The sequence below is a fragment of the Thunnus albacares genome, chromosome 3 (assembly GCF_914725855.1).
Source record: "Thunnus albacares chromosome 3, fThuAlb1.1, whole genome shotgun sequence".
NCBI lineage: Eukaryota > Metazoa > Chordata > Actinopteri > Scombriformes > Scombridae > Thunnus > Thunnus albacares.
The window spans coordinates 35,768,124-35,790,239 of record NC_058108.1 but is presented as its reverse complement, the minus strand read 5'-3'; the positions used below and the strand labels follow the sequence as shown (position 1 = coordinate 35,790,239).

At 37.8% G+C, this 22,116-nt stretch overlaps 2 protein-coding genes and 2 long non-coding RNA genes across 4 annotated transcripts; all 4 read left to right on the top strand.

Annotated features, from left to right (window-relative positions):
- The first annotated feature begins 4,294 nt into the window (after positions 1-4,294).
- On the top strand, positions 4,295-6,451 carry LOC122974603 (E3 ubiquitin-protein ligase TRIM39-like). The gene has a single exon (XM_044342586.1). It carries the CDS (start codon positions 4,295-4,297, stop codon positions 5,936-5,938), a length of 1,644 nt encoding a protein of 547 aa, XP_044198521.1. The 3' UTR covers positions 5,939-6,451.
- A 906-nt stretch (positions 6,452-7,357) lies between these two features.
- Positions 7,358-8,001, top strand: LOC122974966. Its single transcript, XR_006400514.1, has 3 exons — positions 7,358-7,419; positions 7,509-7,580; positions 7,675-8,001. It is a non-coding gene; the product is annotated as an uncharacterized LOC122974966 (long non-coding RNA).
- A 4,644-nt stretch (positions 8,002-12,645) lies between these two features.
- On the top strand, positions 12,646-14,802 carry LOC122974619 (E3 ubiquitin-protein ligase TRIM21-like). Its single transcript, XM_044342588.1, has one exon. The coding sequence runs from the start codon at positions 12,646-12,648 to the stop codon at positions 14,287-14,289; it is 1,644 nt and encodes a 547-aa protein (XP_044198523.1). The 3' UTR covers positions 14,290-14,802.
- A 424-nt stretch (positions 14,803-15,226) lies between these two features.
- LOC122974965 lies at positions 15,227-16,098 on the top strand. Its single transcript, XR_006400512.1, has 3 exons — positions 15,227-15,468; positions 15,562-15,633; positions 15,728-16,098. It is a non-coding gene; the product is annotated as an uncharacterized LOC122974965 (long non-coding RNA).
- Positions 16,099-22,116: the final 6,018 nt, after the last annotated feature.

Genomic DNA, 22,116 nt, shown 5'->3' with positions numbered 1-22,116 from the left:
TTTAAACGTTGTCACATGTGACTAAAACAAAATAAATATCCTGTATTTGCCTCATTTTGATTTGGTCACCCAGCAGTTCTTCAGCTCTTCAGCAGAAAATGTTTCAACATAAACACAAAGTCTAAATCATTCCCATAATGCACTTTGGCAGTCCAACATGGGTCAGGCACTGTGTTTGGGAGAAACAACTGAGAAAAATATGATGAGGGTCACAAGACAGACAAGAGTAGCTAAAACGCCAGGCTGCTCCTCCCTCCAGGTCTTCATGTCACATCTCTAATACCTTAACATAACTATATGTTCAGTTGGGGTACAATGGAATGAAAAGCTGTTCGTCATAGAGACCTAACAGCCTTCTGCATGTCTGACCACCTTTACATCACTTCCTGTTGCACTGCAGTAACAACAAGAAGCTTCTGTGTGAGCCACTGACTGTTTATGACACAGAACGACCACTAGATGGAGCACAACACAAAGGAACAATGAGCCCAAAGTTACTGTACTGTTGCCGAGCAGCAAACACTACTGATACATGTGAGTGAACAAACACACATATCGTTATCTTGATTTCAGTGCAATGATCTGTCATACTCTTTATTGTTTCTAGACAGAAGCTGATTTCTTGAAAATCTCAGAAACAAATAACCTGCACTGGAAAAAAGTGGAATTAACTTACATTTTTTTGGCCCTCTTTTTAGAAATAAAAGCATTGACACTAAAATATTAGAACAAATTAACAGATGTTAAGTTTTATGTTTGTACTACATTTGGATTTTGCAACAGCTTCCAGAAAACAAACAAACTCTCATTTCAGTGAGCTCAAGTCCATAAAAAGGTTTGCAGAAGTAGTAGTTTAAAACACGTCTGGATAATAATATAAATAACTGAACCTGTTGCTGTTTGTGGAAAAACCTCAAACTTTCAATTAAGGGTGTGCCCGGCCCAGGTATCATCGGATAATTCATAATTTCATTTGTAATTCAAAATCCAAGAAACGGTAAATCTGTTATTTGTTTCAAAACAAAAAACAGTTTTTGGTGTCAGAATCAAATAACAAAAAACCAATCAAACCCGGCCCCTTTTTGGTTTTTGCTGATTCGTTTTATTGTTATTCCTTTTTGGATTGAATATCCAGCAGGTCTGCGGACATTCAGCCAATTCGTTTTTGCGTTTGAAACCAAAAACTAAAGTCACATGGTTTTTTCCTTTTTTCATTTTAAACCAAAAACGAAAAACCAAATCACGTGATCTATTCCTTTTTTGTTTCCCAACGAAAATCCAGAGAACCAAATTCAAAAGACCATGCAATGTTGGTTTAGAAATCAAGTATTTTTGTCAGTTTTGTATGATAGCGGAAGCGGCTACATTAGCTTACCCATGATCCTCAGCGACCATTGCTATGATGAAGAAACCAGCGACAGCCACACGCGTGTGTAAATGGGATGAAGATGGGGTTATAAAACTGAACTGTATATTTCACATCCCTCATCTAAGCTCTACACTTTCACTTTCGTAATTTTCATCAAACTGGACTTTAGGCTTTTGGCATTTTATTCAACCTCCACTGTTACATCATATAATTATTTATTAATTATTTATGTTTAATTTACTCTCTTGTCATCTTTCTTATATTTCATACACTTCGTTTCTTTGTCCATAGCATATTTTCTTTACAGTTCAATGTACAGTAAAGTACGTTGATCCCGATCGTAACCAATAATCTGCAATACTACATAATGTTATACTGACTATATGTTAAGGCTGTCACTGGCGTCTTCACCATAGCAACGGTCACTGAGGATCATGGGTAGGCTAATGTAGCCGCTTCCGTTATCGTACAAAACTGATAAAAATACTTGATTTCTAAACCAAAATTGCACGGTCTTTTGAATTTGGTTTTCTGGATTTTCGTTGGGAAACAAAAAAGGAATAGATCACATGATTTTGTTTTTCGTTTTTGGTTTCAAACGCAAAAACGAATTGCTTGATGTCCGCAGACCTGCTGGATATTCAATCCAAAATAAAACGAATCGGCAAAAACCAAAAACGGGCCGGGTTTGATTGGTTTTTCGTTATTTGATTCTGACACCAAAAACGTCTTTTTGTTTTTTGTTTTGAAACAAATAACAGATTTACAAATGAATTACGAATAATCTGATGATACCCGGACTGTGCCTGAATATAAGTACATTATTCAGCAAGGCACAAATAGTGTTTTAGGGTTTGTTTGTTTTTTTTTGTTTTGTTTTTTTTACGAATATTTGTTACATACAAATATTTTAAAAATTATTTGTTTTTGAGAAGAAAAAAAAAAAGTCAAATACCAGCACACATATCGGTTACATTGCTATCTCAGTGTCTCTCCTCTGCTCCACTGTTACGTCTATCAGCAGGTCTCAACGAGTGGAGTCACATCCACCTGCTACATGACGCACATTTCCTAATTTGGACATCACTCCCAGAGTTGGGGGTGTTCCCCAGAGATAAAGCTGAGCTACTGACACACGTGAAGTGCTCCCAAGGGACTCTCCATAACCTGTTGTTCCCCTTCTCCTTTCCACAAAGTTTGGTTGTAAAAAATAGTCAATAAATGAAAAGTGAAAAGCAAGAATCGCCTTTGAACTTCCTCCCTACATGTTACATGGTGTGCTGTCTCTGTGTTATGGGTGTATAAATAGGTAGAGGTCTGTCTACAATGAGGCGATGAGTTAAGTTTTAGTTCAGTAGTCAGCGCAGTCGTCTATGATCTGGGAGACTCCAGTTCAAGACCCGGTGTGGGGACCTCCTTTGTAAGGTAGTTTATTCATGAACACTTATTGTAACACTTTAATTTTCTAAAATGAAAACCATAATAAAAACAAAAAATATACAAATATAAATAATTTTGCTGCCTCAACAAATACAGATACATATACAAATACTGGGCTCTCTGCACATCCCTACTTTCAATACACATAGTTTAGGTAAGCAACATGTTTGTGAAGATTCTCAGTTATCCAGGTCATGGTGTATCCAAAAGCGTTGAGTACAGAGCAACTAGACTTGTTTTCAGTTCAGTTAAGAGCTGAAGGTAAAAGCTGAACAAAAGTCTTTTGGATGAGGGGTGAAATGTCTTCAAGGATCTCAAAGTCCAGCTGCTCTTAATTCAACGCTTTTGGACAAGCTTAGCAACACCTTTTCATCTATCTTATTCCTCTTACCTGTTAAATACAGTGCCACCTTTACTCCATGGTATTTCATGAAATTCCTGTAAATAAGGAGGAGGAACAAAACTCATCAACATACAATAAGAGGAGGAGGAACGTTGGAAAGACATGACCAACAGGTTCAGTGACATACTACAGAAATGAAACAAAAATTTTGTCAGAGCGACAGCAGAGCTGCAGTCGAGTCTCTCCACTTCTGTCCAAATAAAAATTAAACTGAGTTCATCAAGTCTTTCTCAACAACACAGCAGAGTCTCTGCCAAACACTGGTGAGTACAACTGATCATATTTAATGTTTCAACAACCAGCTTTAACACAGCAGACAGGAAGTTCCACTCTTTTCATTTCATACTGACACTTGTGAAATTAGTGACAATATAACTAAACTAACTAAACTTTTGTAACTTGTAACTGAATCTCTGTGGTTTGGAGTTCAGCTTCACTCCAACCTTCCTGGTCTTATTACTATTTACTGATCACTTCCTACAGACACACTGCATTCTATTTCCTGTAGCTGTTTCACATTAAAAGCTTTCTACCGACAAGCATCAGCTTTTATTGTGAAGCAGTTGGAGGAAATTAAAGGTGTTTGTCACCAACTTAGCAGAGCTTTGTTAGCAGTGCTACTCTTCAGTAACAGTTGGTCTACACAACAAGATATGGACATATTCTGTGTTATGTTGTCAGTGGTTCATTTTAAAGATTGTATGGAAGAATAGTACAAGAAGAAACAGCCACAATGAGCTGTTAGATAAAGAGCTGCAGATGACAGTCTCTTACTGTGTTTGTACAAACCAGCTCACATAAAACACGTCACCAAAGTAAACAACAACTTTAAACTCACCATGCAGCCTTGTGGATAACTGTTTGAGCTGCCAGCACGACTTCAATGATCACGGTTGCTCACGACTCCGTTCACGTGTTCCCATCCCGATTGATAACAGGGAAAATATAATTCAATATTACTTCACCTAATATCACGTTATACTTAATACAACAATAATTATCCTTATTTCATTTTCAAAAGATAATTGAAATTTAATTTAAAACAAAATATGTCTTTTGTTTTTCACACTCAGTGTGTAGATATGTCTGCTGCCAGCTGTCTGCTATCTGAAGATCAGTTTCTGTGCTGCATCTGTCTGGATGTGTTCACTGATCCAGTCACCACACCATGTGGACACAACTTCTGCAAAAACTGCATCACTGAAAACTGGAATGTTAATGTTCCTTGCCAGTGTCCCATGTGTAAAGAGATTTTCAACATAAGACCTGACCTGAAGGTCAACACATTGCTCACTGAGATGGTTTCTCAGTTCAGACAGGAAGCTCAACAGAAAGCCAGCAGCAGCAGCTCAGAGCAACAAGCTGCCAAACCAGGAGAAGTTCCCTGTGACGTCTGTACTGGAACCAAACTGAAGGCCCTGAAGTCCTGTCTGGTGTGTCTGACCTCCTACTGTGAGACTCACCTGGAGCCTCATCTGACAGTTTCAGGCCTGAAAAGACATCAGCTGATGGACCCTGTGGAGAACCTGGAAGACAGGATGTGTATGAAGCACGATAAACCTCTGGAGCTGTTCTGTAAGACTGACCAGACATGTGTCTGCATGCTCTGCTTTGTTGTAGACCACAAGACACATGATGTTGTTCCTCTGAAAGAAGAATATGAAGGAAAGAAGGCAGAGCTGGGGAAGACAGAGGCTGAAATTCAGCAGATGATCCAGAAGAGACGACTGAAGATTCAAGAGATCAAACGGTCAGTCAACTTCAGCAAAGGAAATGCAGAGAAAGAAATAGCAGAAGGTGTTCAGGTCTTCACCGCTCTGATGAAGTCTGTTGAGAGAAGCCTGAATGAGCTCATTGAGACAATTGAAGAGAAGCAAAGAACGACAGAGAAACAGGCTGAAGACTTCATCAAAGAGCTGGAACAGGAAATCTCTGAGCTGAAGAAGAGAAGCTCTGAGGTGGAGAAGCTCTCACGCTCTGAAGACCACCTCCACCTCCTCCAAAACTTCCCGTCCCTGAAAGCTGCTCCACCCACCAAAGACTGGACAGAGGTCAGCGTCCGTCCACCATCATATGAGGGGACTGTGGTGAGAGCTGTGACTCAGCTGGAGGAGACGCTCAGTAAAGAGATGAAGAAGCTGTTTGAGGCTGAGCTGAAGAGGGTCCAGCAGTATGCAGTGGATGTGACTCTTGATCCTGATACAGCACATCCTCATCTCATCCTGTCTGATGATGAGAAACAAGTAAAACACGGAGATGTAAAGAAAGATCTCCCAGAAAATCCAGAAAGATTTTCCAATTGTGTTAGTGTGTTAGGAAAGCAGAGTTTCTCTTCAGGCAGATTTTACTTTGAGGTTCAGGTTAAATGGAAGACTAAATGGACTTTAGGAGTGGCCAGAGAGTTGATCAACAGAAAAGAAAACATCCCACTGAGCCCTCAGGATGGTTACTGGACTGTATGTTTGAGAAATAGAAATGAGTACAGTGCTTGTAATAACTCTTTAGTCCGTCTCTCTCTGAAGTCTAGGCCTAAGAAGGTGGGGGTGTTTGTGGATTATGAGGAGGGTCTGGTCTCCTTTTATGATGCAGATACTGCACAGTTTATCTGCGGCTTTTTTGGCTGGTCCTTCACTGAGAAACTCTACCCATACTTCAGTCCTGGTCCTAATGATGGTGGTAAAAACTCCGCCCCTGTGATCATCTGTCCTGTCAATCAAACTGAGTAGAGTAATCACCTGTTCTACTTTATAAAAGGATTAATTGTCTTTGAGGAGAGCAAATGTACATATCCAGAGTTGTTTACTGTGCACTTTCTTGTTTATTAAGAATTAACAAGACCTTTATTCCAATTTTTTTTATTAAATGATTTCCATTAAAGGTGGGATCTCATTAATCAGAAATCACATTTCCAAAGAAACCAAAATTTTCAGTTTTAAGTACAATCACAGAAAACAAAGTGTGAATATTTCACAGTGTCATAAAGCTTCATTGTAGAGTTCGGTCGAGACCATGACTCCACAGACTATGTGTCAATATTTTACTGGCTGTAATAAGTGCTGAAACACTTAATGACAGAACAACAGGAAATAAATTGATTGATTGATAATCATTTAAATTATTTGTCAGACAAACATTTTCAAGCTCCATCTTTTTAAATGTGAGGTTCTGCTGATACACTCTGCTCTAAATAATGACTAAAAACAAGTCAAAACAAGGTTAATTGTTAATGAAAATAATCATTAGTTGCAGCTCTACAGTTGATTAATAGAACATATGTATAATGTGTATAAAGGATTTTCTTATTTTGTCTGAGGTTTGTTTAGTTTCTGTCCACTTTAACCAATTTGTTTGTTTGAATATTGAATAGATTGATTATGATTTAAAGAAATCTGTAAATATGTGATTGTAAAAATAACTTTTAAACTAAACTATGTCTGTAGTTTTAATGTAAAGCTTTAAAAACATGGCCTGAGTAAGCAGTGACTTGTTGAACACCTAACACAAAAAATAAAACCTGGTTTACAGAGAAGCTGTGTTTGTGTTTCTGTGACAGTTCATTGACAATCACAAATGTTTTTGCTGCTTTCTTTACCAAACACTTATTAGTCTACATATGCAGCTTTGTATCATCATGTTTCAATATTTTCTCTTTGCACTGTTTGTTGTTTTTACAGGCTTGTTTTCTACTGAGGAGAACATCCATCTGGGTTTTGTACTATTTATTGTTGTATATAAACAAACATACAAACATGTTCAGTAAGGTTTTTAAACTTTACAGCAACCATACAGAAACCAATATTTCAATTAAAAACATGCATCAAACATTTTGTTGAGACAAATAGTAAATACAACACATATATATACTGTACATACATATGTAGCCGGGTGGTAAATTGGTTCAGATGAAATTTTCCATTTAGGTGTGATATAGCTCTCAAAGTTGTTTAAATGTTAATACATGTGTTATTTGTTGTTTTCACTTGAGTGTAAAATTGTTTAAGTAAAATGTGGAGCAGACTCTAAGTAGTCTGTCACAGTCTCACTTGTTATTGCTGATTTTGGTCACAAGGTGGCAGCGTTGAGTAATATTATTGTCCCTCCGCCAAGTGCATCTTGGTCTTTCTTCTTTCTTCTTCTTTCTTCAAGTGCGAACAACCAGAGATTTGCAGAGTGGACGGTGCTGCGACTCCGTTGTGTAAAGTAATAGGTAAATACACACATGCTTGTAATACATTCCTTTACAAATACTTAAAAGGACGTTATCTGTCGATATTTTAACGAGATGGTTTGATTTAGACACTACGGGAGTTCATGTCCTGGGATTTTGGCGCCAGATGTTGACCACTGTGTTCTCAACTGCATAGCAAGGTAATGTTAGTGTGCATAAAGCCACACCGTGCTATTGTACTTTGTTAATAGAGGAATTGTACAGGTTTTACATTCATTTGAACTCTGTTTCAAGGTTAAACAACGAGTGTGTGAGTTGTGCAGTCTACGGGGAATTCCATGTGATTTGGTGAAACTTGTTGAAATGTAAGTGTCCTCTACAAGTATACATTGTACATTCAGGGGTTATTTTTGTGGGTTTATGGCTGTTAACTATGTATTTATCTGGTTCTATTTTATGTTTTCTGTCGATAGTCATAGGCCACAGCCGTATTTTTTTCTTTTGTTGTTGTTGTTTTTCATTTAAATAATTTTTTGTGTTAAATCTGCAACAAGATGTGAAAGCACATGAGCTGCTCTCTAAAAGGACTCACTAGCTTGCTCACTCTGTTAAAATGTCTTGTTGCATATGTGGTCAACAATAAAATTAAAGCTACGAGAACCTGTGAGTAATTGTGTCCTGTGTAGCATCTAATTCCACGGGCTACACATACATACACACACACATATATATTGGGTCTGGAGGTCACACATAATATGGCCAAAACCACCTCCTGGCTTCCAGTCTAAACACACCATTGGACTGACATGTCATGACCAAAAGAACCAATCTAATTCCACCAAAACAAATATCATATCATATACACATATATAATACATATACACACCCATATACATCCACACAAATAATGTAATATATGATAATGTACACACACACACACAAATGTAGTTGAATTAAATTAAAATATGTACAGAAGTAATAATAATAATGATAATAATAATGATATAGTGCTTTTCTAGACCCAAAGCACCAACAGACAATGATACAAAAACATAAAACATTCAGCATAAAAGCATATAACATTGTAGTAACAGGCAGTGGCAGATGAGAAGACTTCTAACAGCTGTTGTTTAAAGCATGTTTAAAAAGGTGTGTTTTAAAAAGTTTTTTAAAACTAAAAAGACTGTGTGTGATCCTGAGTTCTTCAGGCAGAACGTTCCAGAATCGGGGGAAACTGCAGCAGAAGGCTCTGTCGTCAAGTTTTCAGGTTGGAGGAGGGTTGGTGGAGATTGAGTAGGCTACTAGTGCGAAGTGGGCGGGAGAGTGTGTATAAGTCTGAATGATGTCAGTTAGATAATGGGGCACAGATAGCACCATAGCAACGATCGCTGAGGATCATGGGTAGGCTAATGTAGCCGCTTCCGCTATCGTACAAAACTGACAAAAATACTTGATTTCTAAAGCAAAATTGCACAGTCTTTTGAATTTGGTTTTCTGGATTTTCGTTGGAAAACAAAAAAGGAATAGATCACGGAATTTCGTTTTTCGTTTTTGGTTTCAAACGCAAAAACGAATTGGCTTGATGTCCGCAGACCTGCTGGATATTCAATCCAAAATAAAACGAATCGGCAAAAACCAAAAACGGGCCGGGTTTGATTGGTTTTTCGTTATTTGATTCTGACACCAAAAACGTCTCTTTGTTTTTTGTTTTGAAACAAATAACAGATTTACCGTTTTTTGGTTTTTGAATTACAAATGAATTACGAATTATCTGATGATACCCGGACTGTGCCCGAATATAAGCACATTATTCAGCAAGGCACAAATAGTGTTTTAGGGTTTGTTTGGGTTTTTTTTTTTTTTTTTTTTTTTTACAAATATTTGTTACATACAAATATTTTAAAAATTATTTGTTTTTGAGAAGAAAAAAAAAAAGTCAAATACCAGCACACATATCGGTTACATTGCTATCTCAGTGTCTCTCCTCTGCTCCACTGTTACGTCTATCAGCAGGTCTCAACGAGTGGAGTCACATCCACCTGCTACATGACGCACATTTCCGTATTTGGACATCACTCCCAGAGTTGGGGGTGTTAGCTGAGCTACTGACACACGTGAAGTGCTCCCAAGGGACTCTCCATAACCTGTTGTTCCCCTTCTCCTTTCCACAAAGTTTGGTTGTAAAAAATAGGCTCTAAATGAAAAGTGAACAGCAAGAATCGCCTATGAACTTCCTCCCTACACGTTACACAGTGTGCTATCTCTGTGTTATGGGTGTATAAATAGGTAGAGGTCTGTCTACAATGAGGCGATGAGTTAAGTTTTAGTTCAGTAGTCAGCGCAGTCGTCTATGATCTGGGAGACTCCAGTTCGAGACCCGGTGTGGGGACCTCCTCTGTAAGGTAGTTTATTCATGAACACTTATTGTAACACTTAAATTTTCTAAAATGAAAACCATAATAAAAACAAAAAATATACAAATATAAATAATTTTGCTGCCTCAACAAATACAGATACAGATACAAATACTGGGCTCTCTGCACATCCCTACTTTCAATACACATAGTTTAGGTAAGCAACATGTTTGTGAAGATTCTCAGTTATCCAGGTCATGGTGTATCCAAAAGCGTTGAGTACAGAGCAACTAGACTTGTTGTTTTCAGTTCAGTTAAGAACTGAAAGTAAAAGCTGAACAAAAGTCTTTTGGATGAGAGGTGAAATGTCTTCAAGGATCCCAAAGTCCAGCTGCTCTCGATTCAACGCCTTTGGACAAGTTTAGCAACACCTTTTCACCTATCTTATTCCTCTTATCTGTTAAATACAGTGCCACCTTTACTCCATGGTATGAAATTCCTGTAAATAAGGGGGGACAAACAAAACTCATCGACATACAGTAAGAGGAGGAGCGATACTGGAAAGATGAGACAGCTGCTACTGTCACTCTCCAGAAATTAAACTGAAAGTTTTTCAGGGTGACAGCAGAGCTGCAGTTGAGTCTCTCCACTTCTGTCCAGATAAAAATAAAATATCAAGTCTTTCTCAACAACACAGCAGAGTCTCTGCCAAACACTGGTGAGTACAATTGATCAAAATAAATGTTTCAACAACCAGCTTTAACATGTGTCAGTGTCTCAGTTTTATCTCTGGGGAACTTCCCCAACTCCAGGAGTGTGTCCAAATAAAGAAATGTGAGTCATGTAGCAGGTGGATGTGACTCACCTCATTCAGACCTGCTGATAGATGTATCAGCAGAGCAGAGGAGAGACACTGAGATAGTGATGTAACTGACCTGCACGCTGGTATTTGACATGTTTTTTTTTTCTTCCCGAAAACAAATATTTTTTAAAATATTTGTACAAAGTAAATGTTTGTAAAGAACCCACTATTTGTGCTTTGCTGAATAATGTATTTGTATTCGGGCACACCCCTGGTAGAAAGTACAATTTTTCCCTCTGAAATGTAGTGGAGTGGATGTATAAAGTAGCATCACATGGAAATACTCAAGTTAAGTACAAGTACCTCAAGACTGTACTTAACTACAGTACCTGAGTAAATGTACTTAGTTACTTTCCAACACTGGAAACTACTCTAAACTGTTTGTAGCAGTGATTTGAATCTTTGTCTCAGAGTTACTGAGGTTTGTACAAATTGTAAATGTTTCCCTCCATGTGTCCAGCAAAGGTTTGTATGGCAGCAAACATCAGAGGGAGGACAGTTTGTTACACACCTCTCAACTTCCTCATCTCATTCAGCAACAACTATAGGAAAGAAGAAAATACAAGAATTACATGAAAAGTTTAAAACATTACAGCACAAACAGTGAGCTGAACATCAGACTGACAGTGAGATTGTTGCAGAGCTGTGGAGGACTGTAAAAGGACTGTTGTTTCCCTCTGAACATGAGGTATATTCTTACATGTGGGACAGAGGAGGAGCGACACTGGAAAGACAGCTGCTACTGTCAATCTCCAGAACTGAAAGTAAAAGGTTGTCAGAGCGACAGCAGAGCTGCAGTCGAGTCTCTCCACTTCTGTCCAAATAAAAAATAACAATAAAAAATAATACCTCACATAATTAAGTTAAACAACAACTTTTCACGTCTTCCTCCAACTTGTCAGGTACAGTACCATCTTTGCTCCATGGTATTTCACAATAATCCTGTGAATCAGAAGGAGGAAAAAAACTCGGAGTTACAGTAAAAGGAGGAGCAACACTGGAAAGACAAGAAAGCTGCAACGTCACTCTCTAGAACTGAAACTTAAGGTTTGTCAGAGCGACAGCAGAGCTGCAGTCGAGTCTCTCCACTTCTGTTGAAATACACATTAAACTGAGTTCATCAAGTCTTTCTCAACAACACAGCAGAGTCTCTGCCAAACACTGGTGAGTACAACTGATCATATTTAATGTTTCAACAACCAGCTTTAACACAGCAGACAGGAAGTTCCACTCTTTTCATTTCATACTGACACTTGTGAAATTAGTGACAATATAACTAAAGATGTTTTTACACAGATTCAGTGAAACAACTTTAATTGTTTTTTAAACAGTCTCTCTGTGTCAGTTCTCAGGACTTTTGGAACTTGTAACTGAATCTCTGTGGTTTGGAGTTCAGCTTCACTCCAACCTTCCTGGTCTTATTACTATTTACTGATCACTTCCTGTAGCTACACTGCATTTCATTTCCTATAGCTGTTTCACATTAAAAGCTTTCTACCGACAAGCATCAGCTTTTATTGTGAAGCAGTTGGAGGAAATTAAAGGTGTTTGTCACCAACTTAGCAGAGCTTTGTTAGCAGTGCTATTCTTCAATAACAGTTGGTCTACACAACAAGATATGGACATATTCTGTGTTATGTTGTCAGTGGTTCATTTTAAAGATTGTATGGAAGAATAGTACAAGCAGAAACAGCCACAATGAACTGTTAGATAAAGAGCTGCAGATGACAGTCTCTTACTGTGTTTGTACAAACCAGCTCACATAAAACACGTCATCAAAGTAAACAACAACTTTAAACTCACCATGCAGCCTTGTGGATAACTGTTTGAGCTGCCAGCACGACTTCAATGATCACGGTTGCTCACGACTCCGTTCACGTGTTCCCATCCCGATTGATAACAGGGAAAATATAATTCAATATTACTTCACCTAATATCACATGTTATACTTAATACAACAATAATTATCCTTATTTGGTTTTTAACAAAGAAATGAAATTTAATTTAAAACAAAATATGTCTTTTGTTTTTCACACTCAGTGTGAAGATATGTCTGCTGCCAGCTGTCTGCTATCTGAAGATCAGTTTCTGTGCTGCATCTGTCTGGATGTGTTCACTGATCCAGTCACCACACCATGTGGACACAACTTCTGCAAAAACTGCATCACTGAAAACTGGAATGTTAATGTTCCTTGCCAGTGTCCGATGTGTAACAAGGTTTTCAACAAAAGACCTGAGCTTCATGTCAACACTTTCATCTCTGAGATGGTTTCTCAGTTCAGACAGGAAACTCAACAGAAAGTCAGCAGCAGCAGCTCAGAGCAACAAGCTGCCAAACCAGGAGAAGTTCCCTGTGACATCTGTACTGGAACCAAACTGAAGGCCCTGAAGTCCTGTCTGGTGTGTCTGACCTCCTACTGTGAGACTCACCTGGAGCCTCATCTGACAGCTTCACGTCTGAAAAGACATCAGTTGATGGACCCTGTGGAGAACCTGGAAGACAGGATGTGTATGAAGCACGATAAACCTCTGGAGCTGTTCTGTAAGACCGACCAGACATGTGTCTGCATGCTCTGCTTTATTTTAAACCACAAGACACATGAGTTTGTTCCTCTGAAAGAAGAATATGAAGGAAAGAAGGCAGAGCTGGGGAGGACAGAGGCTGAAATTCAGCAGATGATCCAGAAGAGACGACTGGAGATTCAAGAGATCAAACACTCAGTCGACCTCAGTAAGGAAGATGCAGACAGAGAGAAAGCAGAAGGTGTTCAGGTCTTCACCGCTCTGAAGGAGTCTGTTGAGAGAAGCCTGAATGAGCTCATTGAGACGATTGAAGAGAAGCAAAGAACGACAGAGAAACAGGCTGAAGACTTCATCAAAGAGCTGGAACAGGAAATCTCTGAACTGATGAAGAGAAGCTCTGAGGTGGAGAAGCTCTCACCCTCTGAAGACCACCTCCACCTCCTCCAAAACTTCCCGTCCCTGAAAGCTGCTCCACCCACCAAAGACTGGACAGAGGTCAGCGTCCGTCCACCATCATATGAGGGGACTGTGGTGAGAGCTGTGGCTCAGCTGGAGGAGACACTCAGTAAAGAGATGAAGAAGCTGTTTGAGGCTGAGCTGAAGAGGGTCCAGCAGTATGCAGTGGATGTGACTCTTGATCCTGATACAGCACATCCTCATCTCATCCTGTCTGATGATGAGAAACAAGTAAAACACGGAGATGTAAAGAAAGATCTCCCAGAAAATCCAGAAAGATTTTCCAATTGTGTTAGTGTGTTAGGAAAGCAGAGTTTCTCTTCAGGCAGATTTTACTTTGAGGTTCAGGTTAAAGGGAAGACTAAATGGACTTTAGGAGTGTCCAGAGAGTCGATCAACAGAAAAGAAAACATCCCACTGAGCCCTCAGGATGGTTACTGGACTGTATGTTTGAGAAATAGAAATGAGTACAGTGCTTGTAATAACTCTTTAGTCCGTCTCTCTCTGAAGTCTAGGCCTAAGAAGGTGGGGGTGTTTGTGGATTATGAGGAGGGTCTGGTCTCCTTTCATGATGCATATACTGCACAGTTTATGTGCAGCTTTTTTGGCTGCTCCTTCACTGAGAAACTCTACCCATACTTCAGTCCCTGTCCTAATGATGGTGGTAAAAACTCTGCCCCTCTGATCATCTGTCCTGTCAATCAAACTGAGTAGAGTAATCACCTGTTCTACTTTATAAAAGGATTAATTGTCTTTGAGGAGAGCAAATGTACATATCCAGAGTTGTTTACTGTGCACTTTCTTGTTTATTAAGAATTAACAAGACCTTTATTCCAAATTTTTTTATTAAATGATTTCCATTAAAGGTGGGATCTCATTAATCAGAAATCACATTTCCAAAGAAACCAAAATTTTCAGTTTTAAGTACAATCACAGAAAACAAAGTGTGAATATTTCACAGTGTCATAAAGCTTCATTGTAGAGTTCGGCTGAGACCATGACTCCACAGAATATGTGTCAATATTTTACTGGCTGTAATAAGTGCTGAAACACTTAATGACAGAACAACAGGAAATAAATTGATTGATTGATAATCATTTAAATTATTTGTCAGACAAACATTTTCAAGCTCCATCTTTTTAAATGTGAGGTTCTGCTGATACACTCTGCTCTAAATAATGACTAAAAACAAGTCAAAACAAGGTTAATTGTTAATGAAAATAATCATTAGTTGCAGCTCTACAGTTGATTAATAGAATATGTGTATAATGTGTATAAAGGATTTTCTTATTTTGTCTGAGGTTTGTTTAGTTTCTGTCCACTTTGGCCAATTTGTTTGTTTGAATATTGACTTGTTGAACACCAAACACAAAAAATAAAAGCTGGTTTACAGAGAAGCTGTGTTTGTGTTTCTGTTACATTTCATTAACAATCACAAATGTTTTTCTGCTTTCTTTACCAAACACTTATTAGTCTACATATGCAGCTTTGTATCATCAAGTTTCAATATTTTCTGTTCTGTTTCTGTTGAGAGGCTTGTTTTCTACTGAGGAGAACATCCATCTGGGTTTTGTACTATTTATTGTTACATATAAACAAATATACAAACATGTTCAGTAAGTTTTTTAAACTTTACAGCAACCATACAGAAACCAATATTTCAATTAAAAACATGCATCACACATTTTGTTGAGACAAATAGTAAATACAACACATATATATACTGTACATACATATGTAGCCAGGTGGTAAATTGGTTCAGATGAAATTTTCCATTTAGGTGTGATATAGCTCTCAAAGTTGTTAAAATGTTAAAACATGTGCTCTTTGTTGTTTTCACTTGAGTGTAAAATTGCTGCGACGGTGCTGCGACTCCGTTGTGTAAAGTATTAGGTAAATACACACATATCTTGTAATACATTCCTTTACAAATACTTAAAAGGACGTTATCTGACCCGTGTGTTTTAATGAGATGGTTTGATTTAGACACTACGGGAGTTCATGTCCTGGGATTTTGGCGCCAGATGTTGACCACTGTGTTCTCAACTGCATAGCAAGGTAATGTTAATGTGCATAAAGCCACACCGTGCTATTGTACTTTGTTAATAGAGGAATTGTACAGGTTTTACATTCATTTGAACTCTGTTTGAAGGTTAAACAACGAGTGTGTGAGTTGTGCAGTCTACGGGGAATTCCATGTGATTTGGTGAAACTTGTTGAAATGTAAGTGTCCTCTACAAGTATACATTGTACATTCAGGGGTTATTTTTGTGGGTTTATGGCTGTTAACTATGTATTTATCTGGTTCTATTTTATGTTTTCTGTCGATAGTCATAGGCCACAGCCGTATTTTTTTTCTTTTGTTGTTGTTTTTCATTTAAATAATTTTTTGTGTTAAATCTGCAACAAGATGTGAAAGCACATGAGCTGCTCTCTAAAAGGACTCACTAGCTTGCTCACTCTGTTAAAATGTCCTGTTGCAAACGTGGTCAACAATAAAATTAAAGCTACGAGAACCTGTGAGTAATTGTGTCCTGTATGGCATCTAATTCCACGGGCTACACATACATACACACACACATATATATTGGGTCTGGAGGTCACACATAATATGGCCAAAACCACCTCCTGGCTTCCAGTCTAAACACACCATTGGACTGACATGTCATGACCAAAAGAACCAATCTAATTCCACCAAAACAAATATCATATCATATACACATATATAATACATATAAACACCCATATACATCCACACAAATAATGTAATATATGATAATGCACACACACACACACAAATGTAGTTGAATTAAATTAAAATATGTACAGAAGTAATAATAATAATGATAATAATAATAATGATATAGTGCTTTTCTAGACCCAAAGCACCAACAGACAGTGATACAAAAACATAAAACATTCAGCATAAAAGCATATAACATTGTAGTAACAGGCAGTGGCAGATGAGAAGACTTCTAACAGCTGTTGTTTAAAGCATGTTTAAAAAGGTGTGTTTTAAAAAAATTTTTAAAACTAAAAAGACTGTGTGTGATCCTGAGTTCTTCAGGCAGAACGTTCCAGAATCGGGGGAAACTGCAGCAGAAGGCTCTGTCGTCAAGTTTTCAGGTTGGAGGAGGGTTGGTGGAGATTGAGTAGGCTACTAGTGCGAAGTGGGCGGGAGAGTGTGTATAAGTCTGAATGATGTCAGTTAGATAATGGGGCACAGATAGCACCATAGCAACGGTCGCTGAGGATCATGGGTAGGCTAATGTAGCCGCTTCCGTTATCGTACAAAACTGACAAAAATACTTGATTTCTAAACCAAAATTGCACGGTCTTTTGAATTTGGTTTTCTGGATTTTCGTTGGAAAACAAAAAAGGAATAGATCTCGGAATTTCGTTTTTCGTTTTTGATTTAAAATGAAAAAAGTAAAAGCCCCTGTGACTTCCGTTTTTGGTTTCAAACGCAAAAACGAATTGGCTTGATGTCCGCAGACCTGCTGGATATTCAATCCAAAATAAAACAAATCGGCAAAAACCAAAAATGGGCCGGGTTTGATTGGTTTTTCCTTATTTGATTCTGACACCAAAAACGTCTTTTTGTTTTTTGTTTTGAAACAAATAACAGATTTACCGTTTTTTGGTTTTTGAATTACAAATGAATTACGAATTATCTGATGATACCCGGACTGTGCCCGAATATAAGTACATTATTCAGCAAGGCACAAATAGTGTTTTAGGGTTTGTTTGGGGTTTTTTTGTTGTTTTTTTTTACAAATATTTGTTACATACAAATATTTTAAAAATTATTTGTTTTTGAGAAGAAAAAAAAAAGTCAAATACCAGCACACATATCGGTTACATTGCTATCTCAGTGTCTCTCCTCTGCTCCACTGTTACGTCTATCAGCAGGTCTCAACGAGTGGAGTCACATCCACCTGCTACATGACGCACATTTCCGTATTTGGACATCACTCCCAGAGTTGGGGGTGTTAGCTGAGCTACTGACACACGTGAAGTGCTCCCAAGAGACTCTCCATAACCTGTTGTTCCTCTTCTCCTTTCCACAAAGTTTGGTTGTAAAAAATAGTCAATAAATGAAAAGTGAAAAGCAAGAATCGCCTTTGAACTTCCTCCCTACACGTTACACAGTGTGCTGTCTCTGTGTTATGGGTGTATAAATAGGTAGAGGTCTGTCTACAATGAGGCGATGAGTTAAGTTTTAGTTCAGTAGTCAGCGCAGTCGTCTATGATCTGGGAGACTCCAGTTCGAGACCCGGTGTGGGGACCTCCTCTGTAAGGTAGTTTATTCATGAACACTTATTGTAACACTTAAATTTTCTAAAATGAAAACCATAATAAAAACAAAAAATATACAAATATAAATAATTTTGCTGCCTCAACAAATACAGATACATATACAAATACTGGGCTCTCTGCACATCCCTACTTTCAATACACATAGTTTAGGTAAGCAACATGTTTGTGAAGATTCTCAGTTATCCAGGTCATGGTGTATCCAAAAGCGTTGAGTACAGAGCAACTAGACTTGTTGTTTTCAGTTCAGTTAAGAACTGAAAGTAAAAGCTGAACAAAAGTCTTTTGGATGAGAGGTGAAATGTCTTCAAGGATCTCAAAGTCCAGCTGCTCTCGATTCAACGCCTTTGGACAAGTTTAGCAACACCTTTTCACCTATCTTATTCCTCTTACCTGTTAAATACAGTGCCACCTTTACTCCATGGTATTTCATGAAATTCCTGTAAATAAGGGGGACAAACAAAACTCATCGACATACAGTAAGAGGAGGAGCGACACTGGAAAGACGAGACAGCTGCTACTGTCACTCTCCAAGTTTTTCAGAGTGACAGCAGAGCTGCAGTTGAGTCTCTCCACTTCTGTCCAGATAAAAATAAAACATCAAGTCTTTCTCAACAACACAGCAGAGTCTCTGCCAAACACTGGTGAGTACAATTGATCAAAATAAATGTTTCAACAACCAGCTTTAACATGTGTCAGTGTCTCAGTTTTATCTCTGGGGAACTTCCCCAACTCCAGGAGTGATGTCCAAATAAAGAAATGTGAGTCATGTAGCAGGTGGATGTGACTCACCTCGTTCAGACCTGCTGATAGATGTATCAGCAGAGCAGAGGAGAGACACTGAGATAGTGATGTAACTGACCTGCACGCTGGTATTTGACATGGTTTTTTTTTCTTCCCGAAAACAAATATTATTTAAAATATTTGTACAAAGTAAATATTTGTAAAGAACCCACTATTTGTGCTTTGCTGAATAATGTATTTGTATTCGGGCACACCCCTGGTAGAAAGTACAATTTTTCCCTCTGAAATGTAGTGGAGTGGAAGTATAAAGTGGCATCACATGGAAATACTCAAGTTAAGTACAAGTACCTCAAGACTGTACTTAACTACAGTACCTGAGTAAATGTACTTAGTTACTTTCCAACACTGGAAACTACTCTAAACTGTTTGTAGCAGTGTTTTATTTGAATCTTTGTCTCAGAGTTACTGAGGTTTGTACAAATTGTAAACGTTTCCCTCCATGTGTCCAGCAAAGGTTTGTATGGCAGCAAACATCAGAGGGAGGACAGTTTGTTACACACCTCTCAACTTCCTCATCTCATTCAGCAACAACTATAGGAAAGAAGAAAATACAAGAATTACATGAAAAGTTTAAAACATTACAGCACAAACAGTGAGCTGAACATCAGACTGACAGTGAGATTGTTGCAGAGCTGTGGAGGACTGTAAAAGGACTGTTGTTTCCCTCTGAACATGAGGTATATTCTTACATGTGGGACAGAGGAGGAGCGACACTGGAAAGACAGCTGCTACTGTCAATCTCCAGAACTGAAAGTAAAAGGTTGTCAGAGCGACAGCAGAGCTGCAGTCGAGTCTCTCCACTTCTGTCCAAATAAAAAATAACAATAAAAAATAATACCTCACATAATTAAGTTAAACAACAACTTTTCACGTCTTCCTCCAACTTGTCAGGTACAGTACCATCTTTGCTCCATGGTATTTCACAATAATCCTGTGAATCAGAAGGAGGAAAAAAACTCGGAGTTACAGTAAAAGGAGGAGCAACACTGGAAAGACAAGAAAGCTGCAACGTCACTCTCTAGAACTGAAACTTAAGGTTTGTCAGAGCGACAGCAGAGCTGCAGTCGAGTCTCTCCACTTCTGTTGAAATACACATTAAACTGAGTTCATCAAGTCTTTCTCAACAACACAGCAGAGTCTCTGCCGAACACTGTTGAGTACAACTGATTAAATTTAATGTTTCAACAACCAGCTTTAACACAGTAGACAGGAAGTTCCACTCTTTTCATTTCAAACTGACACTTCAGCCCACTTTAATTGTTTTTTAAACAGTCTCTCTGTGTCAGTTCTTAGGACTTTTGTAACTTGTAACTAAATCTCTGTGGTTTGAAGTTTGGCTTCTCTCCAGCCTTCCTGGTCTTATTGTATCTTCGCTCTTTATTAATTATATATTATTTCGCCTAGTCCTACATGACTTGTCATATCAACTTAGTTTCGATGTCAAATTGTACATAAGGAGATGTATGCTATTACTTTTCTCATCTCTAACATATTCCATTGATTTTATATAATTTTTAAAGCATTAAAATTTATGATGTAAAGTCAATGGGAGCAACGTTTGAAAGCTCATATCTCAAAAACTAAAATGTGTTCAAACTTGACTGACAGGTGGCCCATGTGGAAATGCTTAACATATTTGAAAATGGGACCTATAGCACCACCATGTGGTCAGTTATTATGTGTTTCACGTTTTGAGTTATAACTCATGAACCATGAGGCCTATCCAAACAATTTTTGCACAGTGTATTCCTTGGATGGTACCAAGTAGACTGATATAGGCCACGCCTATTTGCGCCTGAAAATTTTCCCGCCATTTTGAATTTTTTACAAAAACACATTTTTTGCTTCTTTTGGCACATTTTTCATCCAATCTTCACCAAACTTGGTACATACCATATTTAAATGATTCTGAACAGAGCTTCTATCTTTATTTTTTGGTATCAGTTAAAGTTTGTCTGTAATTGGTTACCAAACTTTTAAGGAGTGGCCTGATGCATTTAATGAGCCATAACTCTTCAATGCTGATTCGAATCAACACCAAATTTGTGAATCTTGTACATATAATGACAGTACACCATTATGTAAAATTTGATACAATTCTACCCACAGGGGGCGCTACTGTAATATTATAACATGATATTCCTACAGTTCTGTTGTCTTCAGTGAAATGAAACTTGGTACAATAGTAATCCATGTCTATGTGCTTGACATAGTGAAATATGGTGCCAATAGCCCCACCTTGTGGCTATCAGTGAAACAACACCATACTACTTATTAAGTTCCATATCTCTTAAATTCATGGTGACCAAATTCAGCAAAATTGTACAGATGGGGATGCTATTTGATACCATTTCACCTGTAGGTGACGCCACAAAATTTTGAAGAATTACTGCTGAAGCAGAAATTTGCAGTGACAGTAGCAATAACAACAGTGGCAGCAGCCGGCAGTGGCAGTGGCTGCGTCTGGCAGTTTGCAGCTCCCACATGCAATTTCTTTAGAAATTGCAGAATTTTCTAGTTACTATTTACTGATCACTTCCTACAGTCACACTGCATTTCAATACAAATGTTTTGACAATTTTCTGACCTCTAGAGTAAAGAATGACTCAAAATATTAGAGATTTTAATTGTTAATGATAATAATCATAAGATGCAGCATTACAGTTGATTAATAGAATATACTGTAAATGGATTTTCTTATTTTTCTGAGGTTTGTTTAGTTACTTTGTCCAATTTATGTTTGTTTGAATACCGAATAGATTGATTATGATTTAAAGAAATCTGTAAATATGTGATTGTAAAAACCTGTAAACTAAACTATGTCTATAGTTTTAATGTAAAGCTTTAAAAACATGGCCTGAGTAAGCAGTGACTTGTTGAACACCAAACACAAAAAATAAAACCTGGTTTACAGAGAAGCTGTGTTTGTGTTTCTGTTACAGTTCATTAACAATCACAAATGATTTTCTGCTTTCTTTACCAAACACTTATTAGTCTACATATGCAGCTTTGTATCATCATGTTTCAATATTTCCTCTCTCCACTGATTATTGTTTTTACCTGGTTGACCTTCAATCTATTGAGAGACTTTTTTTCTACTGAAGTAGATTATCCAACTGTATTTTGCACTAATGTTGTCATACATTTGAAAACATGTTCAATAGGGTTGTTAAACTTTGTGCCAACTATACAGTAACCAATATCTTAAATTAAAAACATGCATGAGTGCTTTATATCACTTAAAATATGATTCCTGCATTTTTATTCTACAACATTCTATACAAATAAACAAATAAACTTTATACCGTTCATTTACATCACTTTGATTTGGTCACTCTACATTTCCTCAACTCTTCAGCAGAATATGTTTCTCCATAAACACAAAGCATAAATCATTCCCATAATGCACTTGGGCAGCCC